Raw genomic sequence first — 26,022 nt, 5'->3', positions numbered from 1 at the left:
TCGCGGTGGGCTCTCGACTCGATGTCTTTAGCAATCTCCTAGCGTGTGTGGTGAGGAATCGAAATGTGAGTCCAAGTCCCGAGCCAATGGTCTAGAACTTGCCCTGAATGTTTGTTGAGGCGAAATCCTAAGTGAAATTTGACTTGAGAAGTGATTATAGGCTCTCCTTGATCCAAATGTTAAGTTGAACAATTCCATAGCTTACCAATGAGATGATCCCTAGTTAACCCTTTTGAGCCTTAAACCTATTTTTTTCAAGAATCAATGCTACAAGCCTATACCCGTTCTAAATGATTACCCTCTCTTGGCACCCAAATTTTCCCTTGAGTAATGGCAAATATATAAGTTTGTGGGGAGAGACAAGAAAGGAAGCAAAGTGGTAAAAATGTACAAAAGCAAAAGAAAAGGAAGGCAATGAAAAAGCAAGAAAAGAAAAAGACAAAGAAAGTCCAATGTGAACAAGAATAAAAGAAAGGGACTCAAGGAAAACAAAAGCGAAAAAGGCGTGTGGAAAAAGTAGAAAAGGAGAAATGTTTTGAATTGTATAAGAAAGAGTGACAATGTGTCTCTCTAACCCCTTGTAAAGAAGTGAAATACTCAAAAGAGTCAAGAGAGTTGTGCCAAAATGAATCAAAAGAAGTGCTTAAGGGAAGATTGAACCCACTTGAATAAAAATATGTCCTACCCTTACCTAAAAGCCTTTACAATGACTCCACAAAAGCCCTATTTGATCTCGAGTTTAAGGGAGCTTACATTAGTGGATACTTACATAAGGGTCAAGCATATGGTATTTAGAGTCGGACTTGTGACCTTCTTCTTGAGAGAGATGAGCAAAATTCCCTTAACCTCGGTTTGTGTGTCAATACTTAAAAGGTGAGGTTCACTTAGGGAGAGTTGAGGATGTGGGAGTTTGGGTTCCACAATGACCAAAGTAAGTAAAAAGCTCTTTGATGAAATGTGTCAACTCTTGATGCTCTTGTGTCACACTTGATCCATAGTTTTCAAAGTTTTAAATGTGTTAATGATGCATTCGTATTGAGGGCAATTGTTAGTCCCAATTGATGCTTATTGAGGTTATTTCAGGATAGTTGGAATTACTTGGACGTTCCTTTAAGGGGTGGGTTTTATTTTGTTTGCTTGAGAACAAGCAAAGGCTTAAGTTTGGGGGAGTTGATAACTTAGGATTTTTACGTGTTTATGCCCCTACTCGCCTATGCTTTGAGTATAAATTGATACAAAATAGTCCCAAAATGCTCACAAGTTGTGCTTGATTGCAGGTTTGATCGACAAAGTGACGAAATATTAAAGATCGGCTAAAAAAGGAGTGAAACCTGCTCAAGTATCAAAGACCAAGAGAATTGAAAAATAAAGGGCCTAGTGCGGACCGCGTAACAGTGACCACGACCGCACTAGGAGGTTCAGAGACATGACATATTCAGGATTAAAGTCACGCGGCTGCGATAGGATTTTCGCGGTCCGCGGTGAAGCTTCGAGGCCGCACCCCTGCTTTGTGAGGTCCGCATTCATAAGGTTCAGAGAAGGGCACTTTTGATCACGCGGTCTGCGGTCACGACTGCGCGGACCGTGCCAGTTGCCATCGCAGCCGCGGTACACTTCCAAGCGGTCTGCGTCCCCCAGTTCAAGTTATCAAACAGTTGAAGTCCAAGAGCCAGTGCGGTCGCGGTCCGTTTTGTTCGGCCCGCACTGACCCCGCAGGGGTATTTTTGTTCAGTTTTTCAAACCTAGTATAAATAGAACATTTTACTATTATTAGGTATCGGTTTTTATTTGGGAACTTGAGATGAAAGTTGCGCTTGGTGTTGTAGCCATTTTTAGCATATTTTGCTTCCCATTAACAATAGATTATTGTAGTTTTTTTCTTAGTAATTAATTAATATGTTTAGTTCTTCATTTATTTCTTCAGTTTCTTCTTTAATTATGTGTAGCTAAACCCATTAACTAGGGTTGTGGCTCAACCCTAGTGTGGGTAATTGATGGGGGTTGCCATCTAGGGTTAGATTGATATTGGGTGTTTGCTATTTGGGTTGATTTTATGTTTTTATTCAAGAATTGGTGGTTGCAAACGCTGATTCAAGCTTAGTGGGTTTAACTCTTCTTGAGAAAGAGAGTCTATGTCCCCAAAGTTGACTCAACAAGAAATTGGGATGGACCCATGAGAAATGGTAGTCCCAATTAACGGGTTAAATCTCGAGAGAGTAATCACCCTACTTGAACCCTAGTTGCTTGGTCTCATTGGCCTATCCAATTGGTCTCGAGAGAGTCAATTGGGAAAAATCACTCTCTCTACTGAGAGGTGTGAGAGTGGGCTCAATTGTGCAACGGTTTCAGCATAATCCCCAAATATGCCAGTCTATCCTTAGTAACATCTACTCGTCAATTAGCCACCTAGGTGATGCTACGACCCTAGTGCTCTTCTTCCCATTAATTACAACTTAGCAATATTCTCCTAGCATAATTTAGCTTTAATCCTTAGTTTTATAATAGTGGTTATAAATACAAAAACTCAAAAAATGTTTGAAGTGACATTAGAAGCACAACCGCAACTCTAGGCTAGACAGAAAATACAACTCCACTATGCTCCCTGTGGAAATTCGATCCCGGACCTCTATTCGGGTAAAAGCTATTGCAACCCGCTCTTCCTACCATAGTGTAGTGTCGAGTCGGCAGCGATCAGCTGGTACTGCTCCCGAGTGCTGATCCCTCCAGTTCGGGCGAGCGTTCGGAGACTACGAGGTAGTTGTTGACGTCCGCAGCCCCGTGTCTACTTTTTTATCATTTCTATTTCCCTTTAAACATTTGTACTTGTTTATGGATTTAGAAGAGTTGTATCATGGCCTATAGACGCTCATGACTTGTGACACCCCGGTTAGGGCTGTGTCGGGTTGTATTTTCCGCACCTTTATCAATATTTTTTCGCTATTTAGTGTTATTAACTCATGCTTAGACTACTTTCATGTTGATTATCTGTTTTAAAAAAGTGAATTGAGTTTAACTGGCTAGCCTTGTCTTCACGAGAGGCGCCATCACGATCGGGTTCGGGGTTAGGGTCGTGACAGAGATTTTCATCGAGCAAAATGAGATAAGTGATTCCCACTTATTGCAAGTTAAATACATGAGTTATATACGAATTTAAACATGAAAAATCATGGAAATTGTAAAATTTTAAGAGAAAACCTAGAAATTGGTATTTTTAGATTTTTACCATGAAATTGGACGTGGAATTTGGAATAAATCATATATTTGAGTTCGTAGCTTTATGGGTAAAGTTTATCTTAAAAAGTTTTTAGAATCCAGGTACGTGGGCCTGAGGGTTAACTTTGTTGACTTTTTTTAGCGGGGTTGAATTTTTTTATAAATTAATTAATTATAATGTTGGAGTATATATTTATTGGTTTTCCTGATAGTTTGACTAGTTTCGGATTGATGGGCATCGGTTTGAGGTATTAGAGAGGAATCAGAGCCGGTTATGGAATTTCAGAGCGAGGTAAGTTTCTTGTCTAACTTTGTGAGAGGGAAATTACCTCGTAGGTGTTATATTTATTTCATGCTACATGTTGTGGGAGTTATGCACGTATGAGGTGACGAGTATCCGCGCGTATGCTGGAATTATTGATTATAACCGAGTAGAATAAGATTCACGCTATGTTTTAAATGTACTATTTGAGTTATCCTTGCATGTTTGATTACTTTATTTCGCATTACAACCTGAGGTTAGACTTGCTAGAGTAATGGACTCACTATTGTAGAAATTGGACGAGCCACTTGATTAGCCGTGCAAATTGTGCTTCCCTTACAAATTTCTCCCGCGTTGTGCACATTCATCGCAAAGTTTCCTTAAACTTTGTAACTCACATGTATATCCATAAGTGGGGTCAAGGACCCGTTAAAGCTTCTTATTCCAATGGGATCAGGTTGTTCGCCTCGGCAGGATTATGTATCACACTCTTATGGGATCGGGTCGTTCGCCTCGGTAGGATTATGTCGCACACCCTTATGGGATCAGGCCATTTGCCTCGACTGTATCTTGTATCATATTCTTATGGGATCAAGTCGTTTGCCTCAGAATTTCTGTAGAACACTCTTATGAGATCGGGTCGTTCGCCTCGGCAATATTATGTATCACACTCCTATGGGATCGGGTCGTTCGTCTCGACAACTTTATTAAATACTCTTATGGGATCGGGTCATTCGCCTCAGCAGAATCGTACATAATATTTGACAAGAAACCATTGTATCTATGAGTTTTCCCTGACTTGAGTTGTGATGACTTATCTGGTGGGAACAATATTATATATACTCAATTTGCGAAGGTAACTGATATTGAGGACTTGTGTTTACCGTTCATAGGAGGGTCATATCATGTACCTATACTTGTTTTCACTGTTTAATTAACATGATTTATACATGTTTACTTTCTACTGTACTTGATGTATTGGACCACTAGTAAGTGTCGATGTCGACCCCTCATCACTATTTCTCCCATGTTATGCTAGATACTTACTAGGTACGTGTTGATTTACATACTCATGCTACACTTCTATACTTATTGTGCAGGTATATATATTTTTGGTGGTCTTTTGGGTGCAAAGGCGCAGTTATTGTGGGGGCTTTACAGTGAGCTACAACTCATATTATGATCCACAGCATATGAAGTCTCCAACATAATTATTTACATTTTCCTGTCTATCTTGTATTCCAAACAGATGTTGTATTGTTATTGTACCTTCTAGTAAATGCTCATGCACTTGTGACACAGGGTTTTTGGGGTTCCTAGTAGATGTTCACTATTGTAGTTCACATTATTATTATTATTTCACTTTATGATTTATTTATATTCGAAAATTGTAAAGTATACCACAAGTTTCTATGAACGCCAGATTTGACTCTATTTTTTAATGGGATTCATGATTTCAAAAATAATAAATGAATAATTAAGTTGGTAGTTCATCGTTGGCTTGCCTAACGGCGACGTTGGGCGCCATCACGACCTATAGTGGATTTTGGGTCGTGACATCTTGGTATCAGAGTTTTAGGTTCACTTAGGTCTTCATAAGCAAGTCTAGTAGAGTTTGGCGACCTTAATTCCATCTAAGATTATGCCTTCATTTCCTTCCTACTCATTCTTATACGGAGTGGAGTGCTTGTTATAAATTAGGCATCGACGAGTTGAGAAGATGCTACAGATGCGGTGCAGGATGCTATTCCCTGCAAATGCGGACAGACCATTATCATCACCTTGTGGAGGAGTATTTTATCATTTCAACCTATTTTTGATATTGCCTACGGTCGAGATTTGATATCTCCAAATTTGGTAGAATTCTTGTTAATATTGTGGTATCGTCGTCCTTGATTGAATGCATTGAGGATCATCGACATGTTGGTCTTTATTTATTTTCCTCTGGGTGCGGTGTTGTGAGATGGAACCTAAGAGGAGGTCATCAGAGATGGTTGTATATTGTGACTTCAGGATCGAATAGACTTTTCTAGTGTTGATGGTTCGAGGGAGATGATTTCTATGCTTAGAAAATTTTGAATGTGATGAGAAGGTCTTGATTGGAATATAGGAAAAAAATGAAGTATTCGATCATTGTCTTAGGTGCAATACGACTTCGAGTTTCAAGCACGTTATTGGACCTTCGAGTGATGTTAACGAATGAAAGGATTCTTACGGCTGGTGGATCAGTGTGGGCCCAGGTAGGTTAGTAGATTTCATGATGGATGTAACTATAGCAATGACGTGGGAGGAGGTCGATATGAGGTTACACATATGGGGTATCTCTTGTGAGCAGGTTAGTGGTTGTGTGGTTTGATGAGGTCCCTACGAAGAGTTCTACTTTCTGCCCAACATGGGATGAATGTATTGCTATATAAGCTTGGATCTCTTGAAGAAGATAGTACAACAGTTAAGAGGTCGAGTGTACGATTGTGGCTGATAATTCGGGATGTGTTATGATTAGTCCAACAAGAACTTATGAGAACTTTAGTTTACCAACGGTGTGGGATCATGGTAACTGGGAAGAATAAGTCATTGTAGGGTCTGGATCTATGAGGTTGTAGCGAAAAGTTAAGTGAATGAGCCCATCGTCTAGGATCGGGTCACGTGGTTATGTGTCCTTGTAGTTTTTGGCTAGTGGTATGTTGGAGGATTTGTTATGATCGAGGAAGAGGACATAAAGGGAATTTTGGGCAAGGAATTTGACATATATGTGCTATATTTCACCTTATCGGTTCATGTGCAAATGTTAGGGCGACTCAGAATTTATGCTTCTTGTGGATATGTTGTGCAAGGAAGAGGATTCATCTAGTTGCTTCTTTGAAGGTGTTTCATATGCTAATGGAGCATTAGAGATTGGTTATATATTGGGTACCAGGTCAGAGTGAGTGAGTTTCAACAATGGTTCTCATGGCTTCAATAATTAAAGTGCAATATTTAAAGATTTTGTGTTCGTTATGTGGCTGAGGACTGGGTTTTGTAACAGAGTGTGAAGAATACTTGGGGGAATTTCTAGGCTATCATCGGGTCCACGTTGCAGTGTTAGAGAAATGGGAGAAACAACATAGGATTCGCGGAAGGTCTTTCAGAACGGGTGTATCAGTTGGAAATACTATTGAGTGCCTAAGGAGTGTATGAGATGGCTCATAGGTATTGAGTCTCATGATTTTGGTCACTCGAGATGAGCGTTGTTTGAGGTCCTTAATATGTTTGAATAGAGATCATATTTCAAAGGCAAAGTCAAGAGTAAGTTGGAAGAAGCTAAGTTAGTTCGTAATGGTTGAATCAGCCTAGTTATGGTAATGATCAGTTTCTTCAGTATGGTAAGGCTATACCAGTGGTTTGTGTCCGTTTGTGAGGGTTTGAAAGTCGTCGTGGTTTGATTGATTTGGAGGTATTTGATTATGATGGCATGTTATGTGTAAATGGATCCCAAAAGAGTTATATTGGTTTAGACCACAACTTAAGGTTGGATTTTCTACGGTTATGGAAATTTGGTTGTGTGTTGCAATGGTTCTTCTAAAATAAGGAGTGTAAAGATTTCTAGTCGATGAAGTGTTTATTCTACTAGTGGTTAGTGTTATTATGGAATTCTTGGACTCTCATATAGCGGCATGATAGGTTCAGTGAGCGGTATAGAAATTGGAAGTTGAGTATCAAGGTTGCGATTCGGTTTTGGTATGAATGTCACAAGCTCGGAGGAGCGGGGGGGGGGGGAGATTTCAAATATTCAGAGTATGCTAGCACTATTTTTGGGCAGCCTGAGGATGGCTTGTTTTGGTGGAAGAAGTGTTGAGTGTTGAAATGCATGTTTGGCTAGCACTATGGAAATAACATGGTCGATGGCCATTAATGTTCAAATTTTGCTACCTGGTGCGAAAGGTTTTAGGGATATATCCCACGAAAAGATCATATTAGTGTGACGTGTTAGTAATTCAATTGTTAGAGATTTAAATCAGGTATGGAGATTTTGGCACGATCGCCAATGAGAGAGGTTATGACTGAGAGGCACTCCATCCCTTTGGTTGGGGACTGTGGAGTTTGTTCCAGATTTTATGGCTACTCTTATGTGTCATGGATAGGGTCATGGTGGATCCTTGAAATATTATTTGCCAATATGGTATGACTGAAGTCGGCTTGAGGTCCGTTAGTAGATCTAGTGTGAATGTCTGCTCTACATCAGGCCGGATGTGTTCATTCAGCATAATATTGCTTATAGAGGAATCTTCAGGTGTTGGATGATGTTCCTATCATCAGCTATTCTCTGTAATACTTTATGATGCTATGTGGTTGTGAGAAAGGCTTGACTATTCGCACGTGTGTTGTGGTCCTGTATAGCTAGTCGATATTGCACCTTAGTCGTGCTTGAGTTTTATATCTCAGGGCGCTATCCGTTACCTAGGGTCGTATTCATGCACTTGGTGTACTTGTGGTCGATATTCAAGTGTTTCGTAGTATGAGCATTATGGCTTGATGTGTATTTCCTTATTGATTGTTATATGTGGATCGGGTGGCACGTCGTCACAGGTATAATTTTTGGATCGGGTTGCATGCCGCAACAGTAACATGTGTGGATCGGGTTTCACGCCGCAATTGAGTACGGTCCCCTACACTTGTTTTATGTGTCTTGTTTCTCATCCCTAGGGAAGGTTTAATAGCATCTGTTGGCCGTTTATTCGTTATGCGAGCTAGGTAGTTCTTTGTCAAAGTTCGTTCTTCCTTATGTGTCATATTTGAGTTGTAGTTTGTTGGCGCATTGGTAGCGTCATATGAGATTTTAGTCGGTGTTTGAGGTGGCTATTATCTGAGCAACTTGTACTAGGTAAGGCGAGGTCATTGGACCTAAAAGCAGTATGATCAAATTTATGTAAGGTATATTCAAGAGAAAATGTCAATGATCCGTTCAAAATAAGGAATGGTTCTTGTCGAGTGGAGAAAATCTTGGAAATTTTGATTTGGCAGGTGGTTATGAGCTTCTACGTGTCGTTTTCATCATTGTGGTATTGCTAAGGTTAGATAAGGGCTTATACACATTATGAGGTATACTACGGGCATCGTGTTAGTAAATTTGCAGTTGTTGTGCTTGGAGGAGGTTACCATGAGAAAATGAGATATGTGGTGCATTGAGTGATATCATCATTGGTGTATGATCATGTTTTTGGTGCTTGTGGAGATTGATAAGGTGTTCGTATGTTAGAATCAGGTCTTGTAGAGAAATTCAGATGTTGGAATTTGGTCCTAAGACTTGTTGGTTAAAGTAAAAGGGAGGATCTTTAGTCTGGCTTGAGCTAATGTACTCACGTGCGTTCTGGTGGCACGGGCAGGTGCACGAGGTGTTAAATAGTGATTTTTTTTGTCAACCCCAGAACGGTTCTTGTCACATTCGAGGACGAACGTATGTTTTAGTAGAGGAGAATGTAATGGCTAGACCTGTCATTTTGAGCTCTACCACGTCGTTCGGTGGTTTGAGGCCTTTAGTAGCTGCACTTCATGTATTATGACTTGTACGTGTGGTCGGAATTCAATTTGGGGGTTGATTCGGATAGAAAATTCTCAATTTAGAAGCTTTAAGTTGGAGGAGTTGACTAAGGTTTGACTTTTGAGTAAACAATCTCGGGATCGAGATTTGAAGGTTCCAATATGTTCATATGATGATTTCAGACTTGTGCGTATGTTCGGGTTGAGTATCGGGTCGCCCGGGAGCATTTTGGCGCTTATTGTGGAGAGTTTGCATTTTGAAAGTTTTAGAAATTCCTAAGTTTGACTTGAAGTGGACTCTTGTGTTATCGATGTCCGTTTGGAATTTCGAGCCTAGGAATAGGTTCGTATTGTGATTTATGACTTGCACGTAAAGTTTGGTGTCATTCCGGATGTTTAAGTATAATTCGGACGTGTTCGGCGAAGTTTAAAAATTTGAAAGCTTAAAGAAAGGTTTTGATCGTCAATTCGTAATTTTGATGTTGTTTGACTTGATTCGGGCTTCGACTAAGTATCGTATCATGTTTTGAAACTTGTTAGTAAGTTCGGACGGGGTCCCGGGGGCCCCGGGTGTGTTTTAAACGAGTCGCAGATCATTTTAGAACCTTGTTGTATTGCTGAAGGGCTTGAGTACTGATGCAATCGCACCTATGGAAAAAGGGTCGCAGATGCGACGCTACAGAAGCGACCAAGCAAGCGCAAAATCAAATTTTGGTTGGGCAGTGCTGGGACCACAGATGCGGTCGTTTGCCACAGGAGCAGAATCGCACCTGCGGATGAGGCAACGCAGAAGTGCTACAGGGACCACAGATGCAGTCGACGACTTGGGCTGGGTTCTCGCAGGTGCGAGCTTTATGCTGCAGAAGTGGCTGTCGTAGAAGCGACCATGGAACCGTAGAAGCGAGATTACCTGGGCAGATTTGGATTTAAGACGGGATTTTCTTTCATTTTCACTTGGGTTGGCCGGGAGCTATTTTGAGGAGATTTTCATCGAGCAAAAAGAGGTAAGTGATTCCTACTTATTGCAAGTTAATAAGATGAATTATATACGTATTTAAACATGAAAAATTATGGAAAGTTCAATGTTGGCTTGCCTAACAGCGACGTTGGGCGCCATCACGACCTATAGTGAATTTTGGATCGTGACAGCTTGGTATCAGAAACGATGCCCTCAGAGTTATTTTATGATAACCATGCTGCATTGCATATTGCATCCAACATGGTTTTTATGAGCGTACGAAGCACATAGAAGCGGATTGTCACTTTGTGCGCGAACATATTGCCTCGGGGGACTTGGTCACTTGTCATGTTTCAACAAAAGCTGAGTTAGCAGACATGTTCACTAAAGCGTTGGGACAACGAGATTTTCATACATTCCTTGGCAAGATGGGTATTTTTAATCCATATGTGCCGCCTTGAGGGGGAGTATCAACAAGAATCGGAGAGTTATACTAGGACTCTAATGGATAAGTAACTCATCCTTGTAGATAACTCATTCATGTAAATAGGATTATCACAAGCTGTAGATATAGTTCATCCATGATGGTGTATGTATTTAAACGGTACCATGACTACAACAAATTGACGAGTTAATTCTTTTCATATAAACTCTAGTTTTCACATTATTCATTTTAAGTAAGTTATTTTTTAGGTTTTAGAACTCATAAATTCAAATGTTGGATCATCCTCTAGCCGATTCTAGCTAAATAGTACCTCTCTCAGTTTCATTTCATAAATACAATTCAGAAATTCTTTAATTTTAAAATTTTCAATTTGTTACAATGCAAGTTTGGGTAAGTTTCATGGGATATTTTCGTATCTGTCAAAGTCCATTTTTTATTAATAAATTCAGATCTGATGAAGGATCGCCATATAATAAAATAATAAATTTAATTTGAAAAAAGTAGGTCAACCCTCGAGAACAATGGGTTAGAATTAAAATGATTCTAGTCTATTCTATCGTATAATATAATACAAAGACAACTAGACAAGGACATAAAAAGATATGCCAGCCAAGCTTGTACGGTATTTTATATATATATATATATATATATATATATATATATATATATATATATATATATATATATATATATATATCTTAAGATGTATATATAGTATATAAATCATAAAACTCACAGCTATATATCATCTTAGTAATAACTCCTCTAGAGAAAAGGGAGATATCAAGAGTTTGAGAGAAAATGGGAAATGTATTTGCTATAATGAAACCAATAATTCATGGTGTATTGAAAGCTATTGGAATGACATCCCAAATGGTGGAAATAGAACCAGGAACTACTATTCATTTTTGGGTTCCAACTGAAACCATTCATTACCATAACCCAAACAATAAATTACCAAATTATAAACCTAAGCCTGCAGTTGTATTTGTTCATGGATTTGTTTCCAATGGAATTTTGACTTGGCTTTTTCAAGTGCTTTCCTTAAGAACTTCAGGTGCTGATTTTAACATCTACGTCCCTGACTTACTTTTCTTCGGAGATTCCTTCACTGATCGTCCCGAACGGTCAACGAGTTTTCAGGTATTAAATCGCGTGACCATTTTATCTAAAAGTTAAATCGTTGTCGTTTTTTTATTTTCTTTTTTCATGGAACAAACACGTGAAATCAGGCAGATTGTTTAGCAAAGGGAATGATGAAGCTTGGAGTGGAAAAGTTCTCTCTAGTTGGACTTAGTTATGGAGGAATGGTTGGGTTCAAGTTGGCTCAATTGTATCCTCACATGGTTGAGTCTATGGTTATGTCAAGTACGGTTATTGAGTTGACTGAGTCTATTAGCAATGTTTCGTTGAAGAATATTGGGTTCACAAATTGGCCTGATTTTCTTTTGCCCAAAACTGTCTCTGGAGTTAAAGTGCTTCTATCTATTGGTTCTCATAAGTTGCCATGGTTGCCTGAATTTTTCTACAGGGATTTTCTTGAGGTACCTTCCTCTTTAACTTACCATTCGTATTCCATATGTTAATTATATTGAATTGTGTGACCATCTCATTAATTGAGATTTAAATTTAAAATCTTTGTCGGTGCTGATATCATGTGGAATAATGTGACCTGCTCCTTTAAAAGATGAAGATTTAACCAAAATAACACATTCTTAATTACTTAATGACACATTTTTAAAAGATTAAGTTGATAAATAACACATTTTTAATTACTTAATAATATTCATATGAAAAAATGAGCTACATTATTGTAAAAAGTATGCTAAGATACATGAATCTATCTGATGATCAATGACATGCATATAACTGTTGAGCCGAGGGGAAGTGGTAAAAGCAGTCCAAGAGATTTAAGAGTCAAGTCAAAGTTGATGTCGCAAAAAAATGTCAAAAGTGGACAAATAACTTTATTTGGTGTATAAACTTCTAAGGACATCTCTTAAATCAGGTACTATATATCTTTTGGTATTTTTTGATTCATCGTTAGAGATACACTAGTGAAATTGAACGCGCTTCACGAAAGAATCACTAAATCTAATTATGACTTTAATCGAAATATAATATATTAAGTTTTTTGTATATAGAGATATGAAATTTAGTTATTTTCAAGAGATAACAAATATAATTATTTTCCTTAGAATTAGAGCATAAATGATTGCAACCTTTATTATAGTAACTATTTTGAATAGAAAACTATATAATGGGTGTTACTTGGTTTTTAATACACTATTTTCTTATTTAAATTGTATTTTGGATACATAAATATAAGAGTATTTGATTTCTTTTAATTTCATCAAATAGTGAGACTTCAGCTTTCCTAAATTTCTCTTCTCAAATCAAAGAAAAACTAAAAAAAATGTAAAGAAAAGAAACAATAAATAAATTAATTAAATAAGTGCCAATCCAAGTTGTGATGTTCATCCATTGAGTTGCATTTTCATTATGTAATTTTCTCCCATCCTTTATTATTTTTCAAATACTTTCTTTCAGGTTCTTTTTCTTCACTTCTTTTTTTATCCTTAATCTTCCTCTCAAGTTTTAATTCTATAAATAATCTCATATTCCATAAAAGTCAGGTGCATTACTTCTCTATCCTCTATTATTATTATTTTCCTACCTTTTTCTCTCTATGTCATTTTTCTCCTCTAAACTCTATTTTTTCTCCTCTTTCCTGTTGTTGCTTAGCAAAATTTCTTAATATTGATCGTGAAATTAGATACAAATTATTCAAGTTTTTGAAAGTAAAATTTACATATTTAAAAATTACATTAAAAAAATATTATAAGTCATAATAATTTATAATTCAAATATTTATAAAATATCTAAGAAGAATATGGTCAAAAGATCAACCTTGTAGACTTCCTAAATAGTAATGTTCTCACATAAACCGAATCATGGCGTAGAATTTTAGGCAAATACATAGGAAACAATAAATATATCAGTAACACAACTTAAAAGTAATGCAAGTATTAATGCTACTACGAAACCAATTTAAAGTCTGTGTAAAAATTGATCAAATACGGTTGCTATATGAAAAAGCAAAAGTTTTAGGGACACATTAACTATGACGCTATTAAAATTGTCCGAATTTGTTGGTAAACAGAGAATCAAAACAATAAAAAATAATACGAAGGACAAAAAAAGCATATTTCACATGTAATAAAAGAAGACAAACTCATATTGAGAAATGACAAATTTATCATCCGAATTAGAGATAATGCAAGGACTTAATCAGCCAACCCAATATCTTCAGACTGCAGAGGCTTGGGTAGCATTTTTAGATTGTGTGCAACAACTTGAAAGAACATGAAGAGCGATGTAGAAGAGAAAACAAAATGAACTTGAAGATTGATGGTGGCTTTTCAATTCTCCATTAGTATATACAATAACTAATAATAATTAATATAGTAATTTATATGCAATGAATTTATACGGAATTAATTACTTTGTGTAAAGACCATAAATAAGGGAGGGGGAACGAACCATAACATTTATTCTTACAATAAGATAAAAAAAGTAGAGAAAAAGGCAAAAAAGGAGAAAAAAGATAAATCCAATATCCTTGGCCTAAAAGAAGTGACACATCATCTTGCATAAGTGTAATGTTTATGTGTTTCTCCAATCTTTACAAAAATATATTTCTCCAAATTAGAACCTAGAGTAATAAAAAACTTTTAAATTTCTTGTACTACCACATTCTTTTGCAGCACAATAGAAGAAATTCTTCGGTTAACCCAAAGAGATGTACAATAAGCCTCTTAACGTTGTGTTGACTCCATTCATCTTCTGCTTCATAAGAAAAAAGTTAGTCCATAAAGAAGTTGAATAGTATTTCTTTCAGCAAATAGACATTTTTAGGCTAAATAACGAACATACATATTGACTACATAAACTGATTCATCAAACTTTAATTTCTATGTAGTTTAGAACCCACTTGATTCCAAACTAAAGATTATAGAAGGAATACAAATAAAATAAAATGATTACAAGAGGGAACTTTGTTCTTATCAATAATTTTACTACACTAAAAAAAAAGGCATATATGCATATTCAAGAACAGTCTTGCAAGCCCAATAAACTAATTTCGTCATATAAGTAAATAAATGAACAAAATCCGAAAAGGAAAAAATAAAACGAGAGACAGTCAAGCAAAATATAAAGGCAAAACACAAGTAAAAAGAGATACATTGTATACATTAAATAGAGGATAGTGACAAAATTCTCTAAATTTTCTAAAATTATAGCATCCCAAAATACTACGACATGCAGTAAAACAAAAATCTGAGAATATGTCATAAATAATGTAATGCCGGAAATTTTGAAAAAACCTGTAAAGTTAGTCAGGAACTGAGGATAAAAGAATACAAACCTGGCCGAAAGAACCATTGCCTGGAAGTTATGTTTTATGACAGGAAGGGAGCCTATATTTGTAGATAAGTCTCTGCTCACTACAGGAGATTGTAGTAGTTCTTTTTTCTCCATAAATATGAAATTGAAAGGTTACACCTTGCAAAGGTAGCAACCATTATTGGATTATTATGTAGAGACAGATGAAGCCATGGAAATTTATTTAATTGAGGAAAACCAATAGGTGAAAAGTTTTTTGTAAGTGATGTATGCTATTCATTGAGAGATAATGATGCGATGTAATAAATGAGATTAACAAAGGCATCAGTTTCATATTCCTTTCAATGATAATAGGTAAAATATAATATGTCTACCTGGATAAGAGAATTTAGATTTTAAAAAAGCAAAAAAAGGAGAAAAAAGATAAACCACTTCCTTGAGCAATAAGATGTGTCACATCATATTTTCTATTCCTAGCTTTATATATAGATATTGATGAACCAACCAAAATATAAAAGTAACAGTATGGAATAATTATTGCATCTCATCAGCATGTAAGAAAGACTATTTGAATAAGGAATAGATAACTAAAGAAAGACGGAAAAAAATGTTGGATATGAGTTGGTGTAAACATTTGGTGTGGGTAAATTTTTTAGTGTCGATATAGTGTTATCATATACGTTAAGTACTATATATCTTTTGACATTTCTCCGGGGCAGTGGCGGAGGCACGATTTTTGCTAAGGGGTTCAAGAAATAAAAAAGTTGAAAAAAACTAGAAGAAATTGTGGCCAATGGGAATTGAACGAGCAACATAACAAAGATTTTGAACCCCCTTGACCATTGAACTATGCTTTTGGATGTTTTTTAAGGGGATTCAAAATACAATATATATAGAGGCATAAACCGAATTTTGCCTTATATACACAATATAATTTTTCGGCAAAAGTTGTTCGGGTGAACACCCCTCCGACCCCTAAATCCGCCCCTGCCCCTGGGAATGTGTATATAAATATCTTTTACGCGATGACATTATGGTGACATACCACAACAGGTGATATATTAGTAATGAACTTAATTTGGTAATTGATAAAATTCAAAGTTATTAATATTCTGCTAGCTATAAATCAGTTAAAGCATATTGTACTTGTGTACAAATTCATTACATTATCAGTATTTATAAACTGAATTTTGCATTTTTATACCATGATTTTAATAACAAAATGCTATAAAAGCAGGTTATGTTTGCCAACAGAAAGGAGAAAGCCGAACTTCTTGACGCTTTAGTAGTCAGTGACAAAGACGCTACTATTATCCCTAACTACTCCCAGGTATTTCCTCTTGTTATTGTTACGCACACAATGACCAGATTGATAAGAAATCACCTAAGTTCTTTAATTGTTTTGTCTATTTAATATTTGAATATTGATCTTTCGTGGTTTTCATTTTTTTTTTATTGACCTCAAATCATTCCATTATTCATTTTCTCTCTCCAATTTTGGATTCTTAGAGCACATTACTGAACAAAACATCTTGAATGTAGGTAAATTACCCAAAATTCATAAGTCAATCTCCTACCGAATAGGGGTGGGCGTCCGAGCAGTTCGGATTAGATATAAAAATTTCGTTTTCGATTTTAGATTTTAGGATTAAAGAAATGACAATTCAAATCCAATCCAAATAGGCTCGAATTGGATTAGATTTTTTAAGTTTGATTTCGGATTAACCGATTTGAACATTTTGGACTTTTGGGTTTGAGCTTATAAGTTGAGAACTTGAGATATTTCTTCTTTTTATAAAATATGAATATCCAAATGAAGTAGTCATATTAAATAGCATGAATAGTTTATCATTCTCACCGCAATTATTCAAATAAAGTATTCAAACAACAAAATTATTATCAAGAAAATGCAACAAGAGACATTAATATGTTCGATAAGAAGTATAGTAAAATTATGTCCAAGTAGAAATTATGCTGAGAGTAACGTAGTAATTAATATTGAATATATGAGATAATATCTAATGGGTAGGGTATTGAAATTATTATTATTGACATATGGATAATTGACTAAATATAAAGTATAAAAATTTCGAATTTTCGGATATCCAAAATCCAAAGTACCAAATCCAATATCCAATCCGGAATCTAAAAATTTAAAGAAATTAAATCCAAACAAAAAATCTAAAAATTCAAATTTTGGTTTGGATTTCGGATTTGCCCAAACTATGCCCACCCCTAATATCGAATAAATAAAATATCAATTCTTAGCCAATTACTCGGTAAAGAAATTGAAGGACATTTTAAGGGAAGAAAAAAAAACGACAAAAACATGCCCCAAAAGAAAAGGAAAAATAAAAAGTAAACTAGATATTGAAGTAAATGTCATATTCCTCTATGATTTCTCGATGATAATAGTATTCATGAGTTTAAAATTTCCAAAACTTGGTGTCACACCCTTTTTTTACAAACTTCACTAACTCTCTTAAATTAATAAAAGAATTTGTAAAGCTCAAAAAGCATTTTTCAATTTAAAAAGTGACAAAATTGATGTTCAAAAGGATTAACTCAGAGTTGCCTCCTGACATTTGATTTCGATGTGTCAGGTCATGATTTTTTTTTTAAAATATTTTTTTTTCTTTTCAGAATATTTGAGAGTCCAAAACTAAGTATGCACCAGAGATTTGGATAAGGGGGTTCATTTGACTCGGGGAGAAGGTGTTAGGTACTCCCCAAGTCTCGTAACTAGTATGGTTGCATGCTTGATCTAGTCGCCTTTTTAGAATATTCGAATTGAGGTAAAACAAACACAGAAAATAAACACACAAAAAAGGCTCCAAATAAAAGTACTACGGTGCATTCCCCGGAATAAAATATATACAAGTTGTTCAGGGCATTCCCCGGATAAATTTAACTAAGGGGACAGCCTCTCACCTCAAAAGCTAACAAACAATTCTAAGGATTGCCTACCCGAGTGTTGTCGGCCTAAACATGCTACTAGCGGTGAAAAGAGAAAAGTAAAAATAAAAACAGAACCAGAACAAGTATAGCAATGTTTTGACGGTAAATACTTATCCACATCGGGTGTTTACACCAAACTATATTAATTCACTATGGTTAATTAATTTAATTAGATGAGAATGCATGTAATTTACTATGGTTAAATGATTGAAGTCAATATGCAAGACACATGTCATATATTTATTGGTTTGGTGTAAACACCCGGTGCGGGTAAGTTTTTACCGTTTAAACTCGTCTATTCCTGTTTAAAGGCCAAATCCCGCGGCCCCAATTTCATCTTTTAAACACATTCACATCGAGTGGATAAACAAACTTAAACAACCAACATGGAATCAACAAATAAAGAAAAATGCTAGTACACAGAATAATAAGAGATGGATTTAAGGCATGATAATTTAACAGCCTACTAGCTTTACGTGACATTCCTCCAAGTAACGTTGAAACATGTAACTAGCAAGCTGAAACAACAAGAACTTTAATCAACCTGCTTGAATGCCAAATACAACTAAAGTTCGACAACGAGAATTGAAGCAAAACAACAATCAAATTCAAACAAAACTGGACTGAATTTGCGCGGCAGGAACAGAACCGCAAATGAACCTCGATTTGTAAGCACTGAACAGCTCGAACGACCTCGACTCCACGGCAAACCTCAATCAAACTTCGTATTGAAATCGAAAATCGAAACGGAAAGAAGTAACAAAAATATTATGTATATTTTTTTTTGATTTTTTCTTTTCTGACTTTTGAGAATCAAAGTAAAAGAAGTAGAAGCAAACCAAGAAAAAGGAACAAAAATCCCTGAAAACCCTAATTTCTTCAAGTGCTTTTTCTCTAAGTCTTTGTCTCCTAGTCCGAAATTTTTCCAAATTTTCCTCTAATTTCTCTCTCCCAAAATTCTGTCCAAAAACCTCAAATATATAGCTCTCTCTCTCGAAGCTTCTATCCTTCTTCACCAAGAAATCACGTGGGACCACAAAACAAATCCGAAATATCTTCAACCAAAATCCGAAAAAGAATAAAAACCAAGAAAACTCGAATTTTATCCCTTTTAATGGCAATAAAGGACAGATGGAGGGGGTAGATCGAGTGTAACTCGATCCTACGCCTCCCATTTTTTCGTTCTCACCTAAAACGATAAAATCGAAAATGAGATGAGGAAGAAAACGCGTGATAGAGGTGACGGGGAAGGAGGGGACCAGCGAGGGGAGGGGACCATGTATTGATTGGAGGGATTTTCCGGCGGGTTAGGGTGGTCGCGTGGCGGCAGACGCGTTGAAGGGTTGGGGCGCCGTTTGGGTGGAGTATTAGGTTTAGGGTTAGCGAATATTAGGTTTATATTTGGTTAGGGAAAAAGATGTGAGCCAATGGATCAAATAACATAGATGACTAGGATTTAAAATAGGAATTGGGGCGGGTCGGCAGGTCAGCAGGTTTTGGGTTTGGGGCGTGGGTTAAGGGGTTATGAGATTGGGCTGCCCAAATTTGGGCCTCTTCTTGCCCGAAATTGGGCCAAAAATTTGGGACTATAACCCTTTAAATCCATCAATTCAAATAAACTTAAACCTTTTCTTTATAAAAATGATTTAAAATTAATTCTAACTAATTAAAGTAAACTATATATATATATATATATATATATATATATATATATATATATATATATATATATATTATTTTTATATAAATTATTATATTCAAAATAAAAGTGAGAATCATGGTAAAAACAAAAATATATTGCTATAAAAATATTAATAACCTAAACTAAATAGAATAAGATAGAACATGAAACTATTTTTGTATTTTTTCAATTTTTTGTACCTTAAAAATAGAATTAAAATTAGTAATAAAGTAAAATCCTATAGAAATAAACTCAAATAAATATCCTAAAAATACTAGGACTAGTAGAGGTGATTCTAATGCGTGAGTTAAAAATTACATGTCTACACTTGGATAGTACTTTACTAATATCTTTGTTTAATCTTTCACACAGAGGATTTACCTTTTATGTGGAGACGACGACAAGATTTTTAATGTGGCAGTGTCTGATAACATGAAACAGTAAGTTCCTAGCTGCAGAGCAATTTTGGAATTCAAAATTAATGCTTTTATTGATCAAATCTATCGAATATCTAATTTTGGGTACAATAATGAGTGCAGGAAGTTGGGAGAAAATGCGACAATCGATTACATAAAAAAGGCAGGACATCTTGTTCAGTTGGAGCGGCCCTGCTCTTATAATAATTACCTCAAGAAATTTCTTTCCTACTCATGAAGTGGCTGTGTGAGTTACGATTAACGATTGTCGTCGTTTATATTGGGAATTATTTTTTTCTTACTTGTAAACATAGGCATAATTGGTTAAATCACGTAATTGTTGGTGTCTCGGTTATTCTTTCCAATAGTATTGTTCTATTCAATCAAAATGTAATGGTAAATTTAATTGGTTAATACTAAGCTTCTCAAGTATAAAGATGTTCTTTAGTATCGCGTTCATAAGTTAATTTATTCATATAAAGCATGAGTTGTTTTGTTTAGTCATTGGGTAATATTTTATTTTTTTTTAACTTTCTCAAGTCTGATTTTAATACGTTACTTTTCGTGAATTTGATATTGAGTTTCCTGAAATAACTAGGTCCCGTTCCATAAATCTTTTTTCTTTTTTTTCAAAATTTTCCCTCCAAAATGTGTTAGTCCATGAAATTTTGTAAATTTTTCGAAAATGAGTTTTACAAAAATCTAAAAAGCAGTTTTGACTACTTTTTCAAATTTTTCAGAAAAATAATTTTTCCCACTCACAAAACTGTAATATTTTTTCAAATGAAATGCATGTCCAAACATAATTTCAAATTCTAAATACCATTTTTCAACTTAACTACAAATAATATTTTTTTTCAAAACTTTATGTCCAAACGCCTACTTAGTCTCAAGAGTCTACCTGTTCAGGAAAATGGTTTTCTTTCTTCTTTTTGCACCAAAAATATACTCTACACCAGAAAGATTGCAAAAGATAGCTCTTGCCAATGAATAATCGATAAGAGATCAGAAGAAATTACTTAAAATTTTCTATTTGCTGAGATTTCAAATCATCTTTCCACGTCTTGAGTGTTAATATCGTATTTAATTATCAATTAATGTATGTTTAATTATTATATATATCATCACAATTTTTTATAAAAGAATGGATAATTTTAAAGTATAGTTAGTTTTTTAATTTAAACATCTAAAAACTGAAAGTGAGGAAAAAGTGTCAAAAATAATACTTTATTCCATTTCGATTTATATAGCATCATTTTCTTTTTAGTCCGTTAAAAGAGAATATCTTCAAAATTTGAAAACACTAATTTAAATTTCTTATTTTCCTCGGAATAATAAGTTTTTATGATCACATAAATATTAAACAATAATTAATACCATAAATTTTAAAAGTATTATGAAATATTTATGATTGCAGATTTAGAAAAAATATGTCTTTCTTAAATCCTATTTTGCCACATAATTTGGAACTAACACTCTGTTTGGATCATTGTTATTCATCGTTTCATAATGTATTATATTGTATCGTATGGTATCGTATTGTTTTAATTTATTAAAACAACGTTCGGATAGATTGTATTATTTGATGATGTTAAATAACATTTTGCTTTTAGTTTGACTGTGTCGAACTGTATTGTAACTGATAAGTTTACTAAAATACCCTCAATTATTTTAAATATTAAATTTATTAAGAATTACGGATAAAAATAATTTAAGAAAATCCCTTTCTACTAAAATCAAAGTTTACCTATCATTAGAAAAAAAAGATGATAGAGAAACGAACGAAGACCGTGCAGTTGGCCGAACAAAGGAACGAAGATAAATAAGTAATAATATGTACACTTGAAAACAACTAATATTATATAGCTAATGGGAGATTAAAGCAATTAGAATTGGAGTTAAAATCAAAGTAGGAGAAAAACGAAACAAAAAGAAAGGCAAAACCTATTCGTACTACCTTTGCGTTGGAGTTGGGAATAGTAAGCGGCAAAAGAAAAAAGGGATGAAGACAAAGTAAGTCAAAGGTTGGAGATTTGGAGTTCAAAAAAAAGGTAAAGGGTAAAATATAATTTTAATGTAATAAACTAGGGCATAATTGAAAAGAAAAATAGGAAACGATCCCACCACACCAATTTGATTGTAACGACCCGACCGATCGTTTTGAGTTCTAGCACGTCGTTCAACGGTTTGACGCCATGAACAGCTTCACTTCAGGTATTATGACTTGTACGCAAGGTCGTAATTGAATTCCGGGGAATTCAGAGTTGATTTGGAAAGTGAATTCTCATTTCGGAAGCTTTAAGTTGAAAGAATTGACTAAGATTGAATTTCAGAGTAAATGACATCGGAATCGGGATCTGAAGGTTCCAGTAGGTTTGTATGGTGATTTCAGACTTGGGCGTATGCCCGGATCGAGTTTTGGAGAACCCGGGGGCGTTTTAGCGCCTATTGTGGATGTTAGAATTTTGGAAGAAATTTCATAAGTTTGGGTTGAAGTGCATTTTAGTGTTATCGATGTCCGTTTGGGATTCCGAGTCAGGGAATAGCCCCGTATGGTGATTCTAGTATTGGGAGCGCGATCGAAATTGAATTCGGAGGCCCGTAAGTCATTCTGGAGTAATTTGGCTAAAGATAGAAATTTAAAGGTTTTTGGGAAGTTTGACCGAGATTTGACTTTTTGATATCGGGATCGAATTTCGATTCTGGAAGTTGGAGTAGGTCCGCAATGAAGAATATGACTTCTGTGCAAAATTTAAGGTCAATCCGACGTGATTTGATAGGTTTAAACACCGAAAGTTAAAGTTTGAAGTTCTAAGTTCATTAAACTTGAATCGAGTTGTGATTCGTGATTTTGATGTTATTTGAGGTTATTTCAAGGCTCGACTAAGTTCGAATGAGGTACTAGGACTGGTTGGTAGGTTTGATTGAGGTCCCGAGGGCTTCGGGCGTTTTTTGGATGCTCAACGGGTAGATTCTTGCCTTGTGAGGATTGTTGGTTTTCTGGTACGAGCACAGCAGGTTTTTACTCAATGTGATCGCATGAGAGGGTATGCGATCGCATAGAGCAAGAGTTGGAGGCAGCTGGTATTGGCTTATGCGATCGCAAGGTTGTTTATGCGATCGCGTAAAGGAAGAAATTGGAGGTTGTTGGCTTTGGCTTATGCGATCGCAGGGGTATGTATGTGATCCCATTGTGCAAGAATTTGGAGGCCCTGGGTTTGGCTTATGCGATCGCGGAGCATTGGCCCTAAGAAGGGTCGCCTCGGTAGTGAAGTGTTTTAAAACGGGGTTTGACTCATTTTTATCTCAAATCTTTCATAGGAGCCAATTTTGGAGCAACTTTGGAGTGCCATTTTCATCATCAAGCAAGAGGTAAGTGATTTCTACTAGTTTTAAGTAAATAAAAGGTTTATATATGGATTTAGACAAGGAAATTTGTAGAAATTTTGGGATTTTGAGGAAGACCTAGAAAATTCGTATTCTTGGATTTTGACAACAATTTTTGGTATGAAATTAAGAGAAAATCATATATTTGAGTTCGTGAGTTCATGGGTAAACTTTATCTTCGAAAAATTTTGGAATCCGGGCACGTGGGCCCGAGGGCAATTTTGTCAACTTTTCGCTCGGGGTTAGGAATTGTTATAAATTGGATTGTAATGAGTAATTGAACATATATTAATGGATTTGCATAATTATTGGCTAGTTTTGGAGCATTGTGCATCGATTCGAGTCCTCGGAAGAGCGTGGAATGCCGGTTATGGATCTTCGGAGCGAGGTGAGTCTCCTTTCTAACTTTGTAAGAGGGAATTGTCCCCATAGGTGAATTAATTGGATTTGTGCTCCTATTTGTGGGGGCTACATACGTGCGAGGTGACGAGAGCCCGTGCGTAGCTACTATTATGTTTAAGTCCGGGTAGTCTAGGACCCAAAAGCATGCTATACTTGGAATAATTATAATCTTATTGACAGTTGAATTGTTTAAATCTTATCGAATTGATAAATGAATTTCTAAAAGGATTAAACTTCATTTTATAAAATTGTTAAAAGATAATTGGCTTTTCTTTGGATAATTGTTCCATGTTGACTTCTTGATTGACTGTTTGTATGTGTTTAATTTCGAAACGGGCCGAACGCCGCGGTAGATTAAATAGATGCATCTATGGTTCGGGTCGTTCGACCCTCGGCAATGCACATTTTACATTTATGTGGGATCGGGCCGAACGATCTCGGCATGATATGCGCATGTTTGTATTGTTGCTTGAGATTTATAAATGTTGACATTTGCCTTTCTTGGCCGGAGATAAATTGATATTTGGGAAAGTAAATCTTTGAAAATCCATTAGTATTTGGGAAGTTATTTACCTGCTATCTGGATTTATGAATTATAATTGTTGTTTTAATAAAATTCTCTGATCTTCTCACATTTTACTATATTATCATTGAACCACTAGTAAGTGTCGAAGTCGACCTCTCGTCTCTACTTCTTCGAGATTAGACGGGATACTCATTGGGTACACGTTGTTTTCGTACTCATACTACACTTGTTGTGCATTTTTTTTACACACGTCCATATGTGGCTAGTGGCTTAGTGGCATAGCAGCATGGTTGATATGAAGACTTAGGTGAGCTGCAATTATCAAGACGACCTGCATCCAACAGAGTCCCCTTCAGAGTATGGTAATGTATCTTCATTTCTGTCCACTTGTATTCCGGACAGTTACTGTATTTTATTTTATTCCCTAGTAAATGCTCATGCACTTATGGCACCTGGTTCTCGGATGACCACGGGATTTTTCAGTAGTTAAATTTGTAAAGACATCCTCATTTATCCAGCGAATTTTATTATTTATTATTTATTTGCTTAAGGGAAATGATTTCAAAATAATAAAAAAATGAGAAATTGCTAGTAAATGGTAGTTGTCTTGCCTAACAATGTTGTCCGGCGCCATCACGACCCTTAGTGAATTTTGGGTCGTGATAACATGGTATCAGAGCACTAGGTTCCCTTAGGTCTCATGAGTCATGAGCAAGTCTAGTAGAGTCTCGCGGATTGGTACGGAGACGTCTGTACTTATCTTCGGGAGGCTACAGAGCTGTTAGGAGTACTTCCCTTCTTGATTCCTCATCGTGCGATTTGATTCCTTGAGGCTTATGCCCTTGTTTCATTCCTACTCGATCTTACGCGACACGAACCGCTGGTTATAAATCGAGAATTGAAGGATTGTAATGGCACTACAGATGTGGTGCGAGATATTTCTCCCGGTATTCTTGATTGGGCTATTGTCGTTGCCTTGCAGGAGGATATCTTGTCATTTCAGCTCAGTAACAGTATTTCTAAGAGGTTTGAGACTATGCACAGATCGCTATGATTGTTCATGATTGGTTATCGCATAGTATTGACTTGATGGTAGGATACTTGCCTATGTGTTGGGCGGTGAATAATTTGAAAGGAAGTCTACTCAATGCACGATTCAGAGATCTGATATTTCATTTTCGGTAAAGGAAAAGCAATTGGACTATGAATGTCCAGATTTGGGGTAATGGAGTAACGAGACTTGGTATTTTCGACCGTGGTGAAATTTTCATCTACGATGTAGTGTCGTCGTCCTCAATTGTATGTGTTAAGTTCTCCGGTGTTATGGTCTTCTGCAATTCGCCCCTGGGGTAGGATATTGTGAAATAATATTGGATAAACGATGGTGGGATATCGCGGGGTGCGGTGGTTCAGGATTGAATCAGTGTTTCTAATATCGACGGCTCGAGAAAGGTGATCTCCGGAAAGGTTTAAAGTTAGTAGCGATTTGTGGGTTCAAGTGTTACGAAGATAGATTTTTATTTAAGGCAACAACTTAATGGCAAAGGATGAGGAAGGACATGTGGGGAGTGTCAGGCGGTGGTTAAAATTTTTAGAAGGCCAAGTATAAGAAGCAAAGGTCGAGTAGTTGATTAAAGGGGTGAGTTCTTCCAAAGTGGGAGAGTGGCGAAATTGCATATGGGCTTGGTGGTAGGATGACCATGCACCTTGAGGAGAGTTTGGAATGATTTGGGAATTTTAGAGATTGGTGATTGGAGCCTACAGATTTAATTTGGAGCATGGGCTGTTATGCGATAGGAGATTTGATATAACGGAAATGAGCTACTTGAAATGAAGAAGGATACAACATA

General features: G+C 35.9%; 1 protein-coding gene and 1 long non-coding RNA gene across 3 annotated transcripts; one reads left to right on the top strand and one right to left on the bottom strand.

Moving 5' to 3' along the window:
• Positions 1-11,125: 11,125 nt before the first annotated feature.
• LOC107760175 (uncharacterized) lies at positions 11,126-20,306 on the top strand. Of its 2 annotated transcripts, none has more exons than XM_016578191.2 (5): positions 11,126-11,538; positions 11,628-11,939; positions 16,040-16,132; positions 19,814-19,881; positions 19,981-20,306. In XM_016578191.2, exons 1-5 carry the CDS (start codon positions 11,197-11,199, stop codon positions 20,093-20,095), a joined length of 930 nt encoding a protein of 309 aa, XP_016433677.1. In that variant the 5' UTR covers positions 11,126-11,196; the 3' UTR covers positions 20,096-20,306. The 2 variants fall into 2 exon arrangements, with proteins under 2 accessions (XP_016433677.1, XP_075074263.1); XM_075218162.1 differs by having other exon boundaries at positions 16,037-16,132.
• LOC107760176 (uncharacterized) lies at positions 13,849-16,011 on the bottom strand. The gene is made up of 2 exons (XR_001642350.2): positions 14,825-16,011; positions 13,849-14,241 (listed from the first exon to the last, which is right to left on the bottom strand). It is a non-coding gene; the product is annotated as an uncharacterized LOC107760176 (long non-coding RNA).
• Positions 20,307-26,022: the final 5,716 nt, after the last annotated feature.

The sequence above is a fragment of the Nicotiana tabacum genome, chromosome 7, assembly GCF_000715075.1.
Source record: "Nicotiana tabacum cultivar K326 chromosome 7, ASM71507v2, whole genome shotgun sequence".
Lineage (NCBI taxonomy): Eukaryota > Viridiplantae > Streptophyta > Magnoliopsida > Solanales > Solanaceae > Nicotiana > Nicotiana tabacum.
Note: the sequence above shows the minus strand (reverse complement) of the source record. Positions and strands in the feature narration are given on the sequence as shown.